The sequence below is a fragment of the Atta cephalotes genome (genome assembly GCF_000143395.1).
Source record: "Atta cephalotes unplaced genomic scaffold scaffold00017, whole genome shotgun sequence".
NCBI classification, from domain to species: Eukaryota; Metazoa; Arthropoda; class Insecta; order Hymenoptera; family Formicidae; genus Atta; species Atta cephalotes.
Window position 1 is genome coordinate 3,793,116 of NW_012130081.1, and position 12,100 is coordinate 3,805,215.

Below are 12,100 nucleotides of genomic sequence, written 5' to 3' on the forward strand. Positions count from 1 at the left end.
AAATATCAGTCCTTATTTATCATTCTTGATTACACTGTCCAACAAAGTCTTTTTTGCAATATAAATGTGAAGCATTTTATGCCTGCTAAACACGAATTCGTTGGTCAAAGTCTATCACAATTTTTTTTTAAATGGTATTAAATATGACGATTTTGAAAGTTTTTATGACATTGCATTGCAGTAAATTTTTTTTCTAAATTTCATTAATGTCACTGAAAAGTATCAACATTTAGATTCAAAACGCATTTTTATTTTATTTTGGTACAATTTTTCACTTTCAAGATATAGCAAGAAAATAACATTTTTAAAGGCATTTTTCCATCTTACATTATAATATGGAAGGTAAGTGCTTTGTAGTACTTAAATGTAGTACTTAAATAGTATAATTAGATCATAAATAAAAAGAAATTAATAAAAATATAATATAGCAGAAAGATTATAATATCTTCAATGATTCAAAATTGTAATCTTCTTGTCATATTTTATTTTATCAATTTCACACATTTTTTTATTTAATACGATTTGATTATACATATTATATAAGTACTAAAGAATTTATTTTTCACATAATGTAATATTAATAGAACAAAATACCCTTTTCATGTAATTGTTATTCCGAAAATAAAAAATCAACCTCATACAGAAATTAAACAAACTGCTGATAATACTTTCGAGTGATAATAAAATACAAAAAAAATTTGTTACCAACGTTACAATGTCATGAAAACTTTCATCGTTTTTTGCTTCTTTTTTTTGGCGTAATCTTTTTTGTAAATGTAATAAAAATTTGAACTTTTTTCTTCTATCGTTAGAAATATCATAATTCTTTCCGAGAATGACACCGTCTTTTGCTCTGCAACTATGAACTAAACCGAAGCGGCACACCACAAAGAGCGGTTCGATGCCCCAGCGGGCAAGATGAGAAGAGGAAAAGAGAAAGAGAGAGAGTAAAAGAGAGAGAAATCTATCTGTCGCTCCAGCAACAATTCAGGATCGGCCGTCGGTGCAGGCGGCAGGTGGCGTTCGTGTATCCGATGCGCGTCGCTTTCCGCCATCTTTGGACAGTGAAATCGTTGTTGAGACTTCGTGAGGAGTGTCAGAACGACTTGTAGTATAACGGTAGTGCGTGAACGTGGTGTCAAACAACAACGACGACGACGAGGAGGAGGCTGTCGCTCGCCAGTCGCGAGAATTGCGAGCCGTCCGGGATCGGTGTCGCATGCTGAACGGGATTCGCGGATAATCGGGGGACGCGGAGTCGAGCGTCGAGCACGCAGCACGGTAAGTGTCGACTGTCGGCCCGCGCGATGCGCCATTGCGGTCGAGTTTTCTCGCTCCTGGCTCCGTTTCTGCCAGCGGAGAGGAGCGTCGCCGCGTCGCGAGTGTGTGTGTTTACATTGGGTGTGTCTAAAGTGTCTGTTGTCCACGCCAGAGTAATAAATCCGCTGTGACTTCCGGCCGGACGCTCCGACGTGTGTTATACAAGGCGTCTCAGAATTTATCAGAATTTACGGCACGTTGAATATTTTTCTGAAGACAGAGAGGGAGAGCGAGAGAGAGAGAGAGAGAACGAGAGAGAGAAAGAGAGGCTGCTGCAACATGCAAGCGCTAATTCACGACAGTTTTTAAGCCTTTGGACGCTATTTTATTCGTGCGTTTTTATTACAAATGTGTGCAGGACGGAGATATCCTCGGATCTGTCTATCCTATAGCCATTTAAAAGGCTGGAAAAATTCATCGTACAACGAATACGCACAAATGAAATAACGGTCCTTTCCGATATTCGAAGAGCTACCTGCAAAAGATTGCGAAAAGTCTTTGCTATTTGATTCTTTCGAGAATTCTTCCGTTATTTTAAACCGTAAATCTCTTGTTTCAGCCTCAAAGGGAATTCTCGCGTCAAAGAGAATTCTCCGCTCGAGCTGGGTTCCAAGTCGATCGCCCAACACGAACATGCGCATCGATGTCTCGTACACCACAACGTGAATTCTTTTCGTTGTTCGACAAAACCTTTAATCTCGATGCTGCGCGTTCTCGACGGATAATTTTTATCTACCGTCTCTTCTCATCGTCGCTCTTCTTGCGACCGACAACGCCACGTATGTACATAGTTACATACATATACACACATGCCAATTGCCTTTCCCTTTATCACCCCCGCGCTCTTCACTTCCCCTCTCCTACAAGACCTCGTCGATTGTCAGAAAATGATGACACATCGCATTCTCGCAGTTCTCTCGTTATGTCACGCGGCCAGCGCTCCTTCGTCCCACCCCAAATTCCGCGAGGGACTCCGCTATAATTCCCGCACGGCCGCATCCCGCGGTTACACCCGACGGGTGCAACGGCACGACGCATATTCGATCGCGGTCGGTCGTGCGAACACCCACAAGGCCTGAAGCTGTGCGACGCGAGAGCGAGATAGAGAAGGAGGGGAGAATAGAGGAAAAGAGAAAGAGCGAACGAGTGAGAGGAGGGGAGAGGACCCTTCGATCGCGCCCACATTCCGTGCGGGAGCATCTTTCCCTGTCGCAGCAGGATGCACTGACTCGCCGTACTGTTCTATTGTCACGCAAGTGAACATTTTAACGAACGTATGTCGTTTTAAAGCGATTTCTCTCGTTCATTCTCTTCTCGAGTAGTACTTGGTGGGATCTGGAACGAATGCAATTGTCCCTCACCGAACCGGTAAACCACTCGGTCTCGAAGCATTCCAATCTCGCGTCAGACGACTGGAATGTCGCTTTGCATTTGGTCTTTTTTCACATTGTTGATGTCACTTCCTTTTTGCATAATTGGAATAGCGCGAGCAGAGAGTAGCCGCGTGACGAAAGCCTGTATTGCAGAACGATGTATTCGTAGCAGCTGTAGATTTTGAGACGGAGTCTTGCTTTTGTTTCTTTCAGATACAGAGATAAGTTCTTACCGGAATCATGAGTTACCCAATGTCAACGAATCAATCTAGACCGAGTAAGTCACGTTTATATGATACAATTTGTCGCAATGGGGACGCGCATAGGACTTACATTTATTTGCAGTGTCTCAAGGAAATTATCAGGGCCCGGGCGACTTGCCTATGGGCTCTGCTAAGGAACAGACACTCATGTGGCAGCAGAATTCCTACATGAATGACTCAGGTATTCATTCCGGCGCTGTCACTCAGGCACCATCTCTATCTGGCAAGGAAGATGAAGAGATGGAAGGGGATCAGCTGATGTTCGATCTGGATCAAGGGTTTGCACAGGGTTTTACACAAGATCAAGTTGATGGTGAGACTATTACTACCTTCATAAATCCAATGTTATCATTGCAAAGTTGGATATTGTGTATTATTATAGAGAATGGTATGACATCTTTTAGAAATGAATCAGCAACTGAGTCACACTCGATCACAGCGTGTGCGTGCTGCTATGTTTCCTGAAACATTAGAGGAAGGTGTAGAGATACCTTCCACGCAATTTGATCCCGCACAGCCTACCGCTGTACAGAGATTAGCCGAGCCGAGTCAAATGCTGAAACATGCCGTTGTCAATTTGATAAATTATCAAGATGATGCTGATCTTGCTACGCGCGCTATTCCAGAATTGATCAAATTGTTGAACGATGAGGATCAGGTGGTTGTTTCTCAAGCGGCCATGATGGTACATCAACTGTCTAAGAAGGAAGCCTCTCGTCATGCTATTATGAACAGCATGCAGATGGTAGCCGCCTTAGTACGAGCTATCTCTAACAGCGAGGATTTAGAATCGACGAAGGCTGCAGTCGGCACCTTGCACAATTTATCACATCATCGACAAGGCTTGCTAGCTATTTTCAAGAGCGGCGGAATCCCTGCGCTTGTAAAACTACTGAGTTCCCCAGTAGAGTCTGTTCTCTTTTACGCAATAACGACGCTACATAACTTATTGCTTCACCAAGACGGCTCTAAAATGGCCGTGCGCCTTGCCGGTGGTTTGCAAAAAATGGTTGCTCTACTTCAACGGAATAATGTTAAATTTCTAGCTATTGTTACTGATTGTCTGCAGATTCTGGCATATGGAAATCAAGAGAGTAAGCTGATTATTCTTGCTTCGCAAGGCCCGATAGAGCTTGTGCGCATCATGCGCTCTTACGAATATGAGAAATTGTTGTGGACCACTTCGAGAGTATTGAAAGGTAATTTGACCCTAATTTGATAAATTGAAAGGTATTGAAAGGTAATTTGACCCTAATTTGATAAAAATATAGTAAATAATCCCGCAAAACCCTTCTGGTATTTTTGAAAATACTTATGAAAATCTAAAAACCGTTTATAATGAAATTTTGCATTTATTAATAGATAATTTATTTTCTTTGCAGTATTGTCTGTTTGTCCTAGTAATAAACCTGCGATTGTGGAGGCTGGTGGTATGCAGGCACTCGCCATGCATCTTGCAAATCCGAGTCAAAGATTAGTGCAGAATTGTTTGTGGACATTGCGTAATCTATCAGACGCTGGCACAAAGGTTGACGGACTTGATAACTTGTTGCAGAGTCTCGTGCTTGTGCTCGGATCAGCAGACGTGAATGTGGTTACGTGCGCTGCTGGCATTTTGTCAAACTTGACCTGTAATAATCAGCGTAACAAAGTACGTCCAATAAAATTTTTTTGCAATCTCTTGCTCTTATCTAATTTATAGGAACCTCACACAGTCAATAATACTGTAAGTACTGACAGTATTATTTATTGTGTGTAATAGATTAATGTAAAATATTGATGATGATCCGAATTTCTTCATTCTCGAGCAATATTCTTTATCATATCAAAATTCTCTACCGGAACAATATTGATATTCAAGAATCAAGAAATTTGGATCAATAATATCATGATTTATTGATACTGAATATTATTGATATCATGTAAGATTCGTAATGTACAAAACTGAGCTGAAATATCAATAATATTGGTCATATTACACTTTTTATTTAGGTTGCAGTATGTAATTTTGGCGGTGTCGATGCTCTGGTTCGTACGATCATCAATGCCGGTGATCGGGAGGAAATAACCGAACCAGCGGTGTGCGCCTTACGTCACTTGACCTCGCGTCACGGCGAAGCGGAAATGGCACAAAATTCCGTTCGAATAAATTATGGTATTCAAGTTATAGTCAAATTACTTCATCCGCCATCGCGCTGGCCATTGGTGAAAGCGGTTATTGGATTAATCCGCAACTTGGCTCTTTGTCCTTCTAATCACATCCCGTTACGCGACCACGGTGCAATACATCATCTTGTGAGACTCTTGATGCGTGCATTCCAGGATACTCAACGAGTGAGTATAAGTCATTATAGAATAAAATCATATAATATATATTGCATAATAACAGTTCATATTTTAATTGTATAATTTTCTACTAAGGCAAATATTTAGTTATTATTATTTATATGTTATTTAAAGACAAAAAACATTAACATAAAAAAATATGGCATTATAGTTTTTACATAATAGAATACTATTTTTTATTTGCAGCAACGATCATCTGTTGCTAGTACCGGAAGTCAACAAACATCAGGTGCATATGCAGATGGAGTACGAATGGAAGAAATAGTAGAAGGTTCAGTAGGTGCTCTTCATATTCTTGCAAGAGAGTCCAATAATAGGATGATAATTCGATCGCAGAACGTAATTCCGATTTTCGTACAAGTACGTATTACTATTTTTACGAAAATAATTACATTACTTATAACATTTACTCTGAATTTCTTAAATTGTATCTTGACTTTAAATGATAATTGAATACAAATTCTCTGCATTTATCCTCTCTATTATATAATTGAATATAATTTCTTAATCTGTAATTTATAAAGTTTTTTTTATTAACAGAAGTATTTTTTTTTTACACGATTTAATAACATGGTTCTTTTTTCGTTCGCAGCTATTATTCAACGAGATTGAAAATATTCAACGTGTGGCAGCCGGTGTACTTTGCGAACTGGCAGCTGACAAAGAAGGCGCCGAAATAATAGAACAGGAGGGTGCAACCGCCCCGCTGACAGAGCTGCTACACTCCAGGAATGAGGGTGTGGCTACTTACGCAGCGGCAGTGCTATTCCGCATGAGCGAAGATAAGCCCCAAGAGTACAAAAAACGACTTTCCATGGAGCTGACGAATTCCTTATTCCGTGAAGATACAAATCTGTGGAACAATGCCGACTTCAGCATGGCTCCGGATCTTCAGGTATTTTAAAGAACGCACACAATAGCACGTTATTTTATTTCGTGCCGTGGCGAAATAGATTTACTTGCAAACACTATGTAACATAGAAAGTTTTAGTTTTATGTATTAGCTTTGCCTTTCTATAATTGACTTTTTCCAAGTACCAGGAGTCAGGTTTGTAATGTTACATAAATGAATATATTGTAGTATAGAAGTATGTTAAACACTTCTAGGTAGTTACATTGTGTTCGGTAAATTGTGCCACGTTATGATAATAGCTCTTATTTGATTATAGAGACTTCCCTCTAATTATAAAAAAAATCCAGGTATTTATACATGACAAGATTTTCCCCGTGTAAGATTAATTCCAAACACAACTGTTTACAAGCCATGTACAACATCATTTATCCAATTTGCACCACTAAATCATCTGCAGTACTCATTTGCGTACTATAGCATTTAGTTTTCACTATCCGTTAGTTTTTATGTTTTAGACTTTTATCATTACATTTACGGAAATGGCGAATACACAATGTAAAAACTAATTTCATAAAATTTTACATTGCTTATGAGCGAGCAGTTTTAAAATGTTTGCTTTTTTCATGCAAAAATGCATTTTAATATATATTTACATTAACTTGTAAATTAAATTTTAAGTTTTACATGCTTAAGCTTTATAACATATAGTTTATTATACCCGAGATTCAATTATATTTCTATGACATTTTTATATCAATGTTTGTTCAAACGTGAGAAATTAAAGAAATCGACATAATCATACCTAATGACGAGATGCAGTTATAATCTTAATCAAATTGATAATTTGCAAGACTACAATATGCATGGGAATGCGTTTGTTCCTTCTGCAGATGTTATTTAAAAAATTGTCTTTTTATTTTTTTTATTACTTTAGCATTCATGTTATTATTCGTGCAAGCCCTCGTTGATCATTTTTTTAATTATTGTAAAACCAATTATAGCGCGAATTTTGCGTATTTTGAGATGTTATGACACGCCCTCCCTTAGAAGTTATGCTTTGTGTTGACCTCAGCTACCTAATCTTCAGGACATGCTTGGCCCTGAACAAGGCTATGATGGTATGTATGGCCAAGGACCTCCTAGCGTACACAGCAGCCATGGCGGTCGGGGTTATCAACCGCAAGGTAATTTATATGTTAGCCATTTTATTCATCGAATGCTGCTTCTGAACAATCGACTTATCCGCTCAAGGGTAGACGGAGCTATAAATGGTCATAAAAAAACAAATCTTATTATCTTTTGTATAAAATGTTTTTATATATAATCATCATGACAAATTGCATTTGACGTATAATGACGGAATGACTGTATACGCGATAATGCAACCTCACGAATCAATTCTGTCTTGCATTAGAAATATGAGGAAATTTAATAAGTTTATTACTTTCTTTGACATCACTTCTAATATGAAATAATGCATTTAATTGTATGTTATTTTAACAGCAGCTTAACCCATGGACTTAAATTAAAATACAGGCTATCAACAGTTTCTCGCAGTAACATAGGTGACATTTGGTCTTCATGTATTTTTCTGGTTTTCATTATCTGTTTGATGTCTAATTAATTGTCAATTTTAACTGCATGTTCAATGTTACATGTAGAAATTTAAGATTTGTCAAGCACGCTTATTACTATTAAATGTATTCTACAAAAGGATATGCTAACTTAATTTTCATAACAGTGAATATGAGAACTCATTTCGTGTAAATGGTCTTTATTAAAACTAAAAATAATACGCAGCTATCGCTTAACATTATTTTTTTCTACAAACGTTATTTTCTTAATTATGTATACTTATCAATTTTATAAATAATGGCATAATAATGAAACATATCTTAATTACCTACATAAATTTAGAATTAAAAAAGACCTTAAGAGTTAAAATATATTTAATTTTACATTTTTTGATCTTATCTAGTTTATAATTATCTCATTTACAATTATGGATGCATCGTTTAATATATATGTAGAACACACTGTTTTCAAATTATTTCACCTATGCATGCTTACATTGTTTTGTATGTAAATACTTTTCTTATTATTTATTTCTGCTATAATATGCACTTTATGATGATGAAGTCATATAGAAGGATGATGTTTGTAAGTAACTAAATAAAAAAGAATTTCTACATTTATTCTCCAAGAGGAAGTATTATAAATATTTATCAATATCTTAAAAATTAATTGAAAATATTTAATACTTTTTTGTATTTATCTCGTACACGCACGGTGGTATGTGAAATATCGAGTTTCAATATTACGTGACTATTGTATCACTTAATTTTAGTAATTAAAAAAAAGTTCAAGAATTTTTTAATTTGTATATATTTGTTCTCTACATATTTATTTGTAATTATTTAGAAAGATCTTCTTTTGTGATTAAATAATTTGTTTGATATAACTAGATAAAGATTTGTAATGAAAAATTATCATAAATTAATTAAATTAATTAATTAACTAAATTAAATAAATATGGTAATCACTAAATATAATTTCGGCGTTACATAATTACAAAATAAATTCTTTCATATAAGATATATAAATTGATTAAATAATTAGTAGAAATAATTAGTAGAAAATATGTAATCACTTTAAAGATATATAGCAAACTCTATATCGTAAAGGATTCTCCCTAAACGATTCAAAATATTTTGCTAGTTATGCTTCATTAATGAAGCTTCTGCACTTCGCGTGCAATGTGTAATTTTTATCGATGTAATTGGATAAAAAACAAGTGAATATTTTTATAAAAAATAATTTTTCTTGCAACAGGTTATGACCAGATACCAGTAGATTCGATGCAAGGGTTAGAGATAGGTGGTGGATCGACATATGGCGCAATGGACACTATGGACGTGGCGCATGATGGTGACTTGAGTTTCGATCACTTGGAAGAGCTTCCTGCACCGCCGCAAGATAACAACCAAGTCGCAGCCTGGTACGACACCGATCTCTGAATCCGTGCCATTTTCGATCTCACGAGACAGCAAGAGAATTCAAAAAGCAGGAGCATTATTTTAAAGTATTAAGCGAACTTTCATAGTAGAGTCTCGATTATCCGAGCACTACGGTTGAATGTCCGCATTCTAGACTCAAGAGTCAGAACCAATTGTCCCGATCTTTCCTAACATTTCTCATTTTTATTTTCATGACGCATGCGTACAATGAAAATGTGTCCCTGTTATCCCTCATTTTTTATTTTACTTTTTTAAATAATTTTCTTACCGGCTTATGATCGGCATTCAAACCGAGCGTCGATTGTTGTTAAGTGAATGACGTGTCAAGTGATGCTTGGTATCCCGATTCATGATATAGATATACTGTCTTTAAATAGTGTACTTTAAGATTTACGAACGATCGTATCTTAATAATTAATTAAATGACGCTCGGGAAATCGGGACTCATGTTCGACATAAAATAATACCGATTGGTGGCTATCGTGTCTCGACCGTCTGTCGGTCCGCGAGAAGTCATTCTCGAATATAAAAAATCGGTTAGTCGCGCTATAGTTGACATCTTCCTATAGTCCACGTTCGTTTCGTCAGACGGAAAATGAAACATTCGCGCTAATCCATATCGACCCAAAAAAATATATCGCCTGTATGTAATCGCCTAATATGATCATTCACCCGAACATATAAACATTATATCGATGTATTAGAATTAAGGAAGACACATGTAATTCGTACACACATGTATATGTATCGTTTAATTGTCTATACAAATAAACAACAATTAAGCGACTAATGCTTTGCTTCTGCTTTTATAATAGAAACCAAATTGTGCTAACTGTGGAAATATTATTACAATCAGTTTTGATAGAAGTAATTACAATACAATTGTCTAAAATGAAGGGCACTTTTAGAAACAATTATTATTTTTTTCATTAGATTGAATTTAGGTAATAATTACATAACTCTGTATAATTATAAATTTCTTAACGTATAAATCTAAATAAATTATAATTAATTTAGATACAAGTAAAATTAATCTATTTTTCAAGGGAGCATCGAAATAGTTCATAAATTGAAACATTGAATGTTTTGTAAATGACGGTATTCGTAAATATAGTCATCGGTTATATATCGATATTGAGGATCGTTCACTTTGATGTTAATATGCTGTAGGAAAATAATTTCAGCGAGACTTTCACTTACCAGTCTCGGCAGGAGCGTTTACTATGTCTCGAGATAAGATGTTACGCGACGTCGACACGCATAATTTGTCGCAAGACCATCTTCGTTTTTTTCTTTTCGTTTCTCTTCTCTTCTGGTTGGGGAAGGGTTCCACATACGGCACCGTCGCTTGGTCATCAATCGTTGGTCGACTCTCACACGGCGTTATATACCACGGTCGCTTCGAAGACTCGCGTATCCCGCGTTAACGGTTGTTTCTTAATGCGACACGAGGAAAGGAGGCTTGTCCCTCGAGCCGTGTTTCTTCGAGTACGGAAGGCGCGTTAAGAATCAGTCTGCTCGTCGAAGCGGCCACTTCCGGACAGCTGTCGGCCGAGGGTAGTTCTGTTCTCGAATAAAGACAGCGTTTTGCGCGATGAAGAGATCAATCGACATAAATTTTCTCGAATAGAGTGACCGACTTTTGTAAAAGTTTTAAATTTTGAATAAGAACTGCGATTGGTGCGTGAAGAAAGGTGATTCTACTAGATTCATAAATTAAGTCTTCGTCTTGGTAAAGGTAAGTTTGTTATTTGTTATCGTGATATCTTTTATGTTCTCTTAGCCTCTTTCAACTGGTTTTTCCACATTCTTTGTCTCAGTATGTTTTCGTGACTTAAAATATGGTAGGAACTCAGCTTAAAATCTTCGATATTTTATAATGCGCGGTAATAATATTCAGAACTGCGAATAACATGAACGTCAATTTTTTAACAAAAATACTTTTTATCTTATTTATAGCGATCAATATACTTTTGAAATATTTTTGAGTGTCAAGATTGAATATAATTACTGTGTATATTACTGAATATATTACTAATTATATAATTTTAGAAATATTAATTCTAATAAATAATAAATTACACACCCAATTATAGAACTTAATATATATTACTAAATCTATATAACAATTAATTCACATATTATTAATTAATTGCAATTAGAGTAATATCAGCTGCAAATGTGATAATTTGATACATTAAATAATAAAAATTGCAATACAAATTGTGAACGAAAAACTTGTGAAAAAATTATTCTAGGGCTTATTCCACAAGTCATATATTCATAACATTCAATATCAATCTGCCGATGAGAATCGATTATGTGCGTGAAGTATATATATATTATTCAAAGAATAAAATTTTATAGCGGTAAAGTAATCTTCACTGCTGAATTCTTATCTAAGTATGATTTATCATGATTTCTATTTGTGTTCTTGAATATACCGTATTTGCGTTTCATTACAGATGTACGAATTACCGTTGCTTTCGTAATAGAGTCAGAGCAATCGGCAGATATATTTAAACGTGAAATTGAATCGATATAGAAACATCAAACAAATTCTATCTACTACAAACATCAAACAAATTCTATCTACATACATGTATCTACATACATGTAAATTCTTAAAATATTATCGGCTAATATTGCGTAGTAAAAATTATTATACACATATATGATATGTTACGCATGTGAGTGATTTATATTTAAAAAACTTATAATGGTTAGATAAAATACATTTAAGATAAAATTATTTTATATTCTCATCCATGACATTAGCCTTATTATTTTTGTTGACATATATATATATATATATATATATTAGGTATGGGAAAAGNTCGTTAGTACGTAGTACGTACGTATAGTACTATAGTACTACTACTACGTACTACTACTACTATATATATATATATATATATATATATATAT

The 12,100-nt window shown here is 35.6% G+C and overlaps 1 protein-coding gene across 1 annotated transcript; it reads left to right on the forward strand.

Moving 5' to 3' along the window:
* Positions 1 to 2,933: 2,933 nt before the first annotated feature.
* Positions 2,934 to 10,190, forward strand: LOC105618535 (armadillo segment polarity protein). Its single transcript, XM_012200067.1, has 9 exons — positions 2,934 to 2,970; positions 3,039 to 3,269; positions 3,361 to 4,155; positions 4,339 to 4,607; positions 4,949 to 5,290; positions 5,489 to 5,662; positions 5,895 to 6,197; positions 7,243 to 7,339; positions 8,988 to 10,190. The coding sequence occupies exons 1-9, from the start codon at positions 2,934 to 2,936 to the stop codon at positions 9,170 to 9,172; spliced, it is 2,433 nt and encodes an 810-aa protein (XP_012055457.1). The 3' UTR covers positions 9,173 to 10,190.
* The last annotated feature ends 1,910 nt before the right edge of the window (positions 10,191 to 12,100 follow it).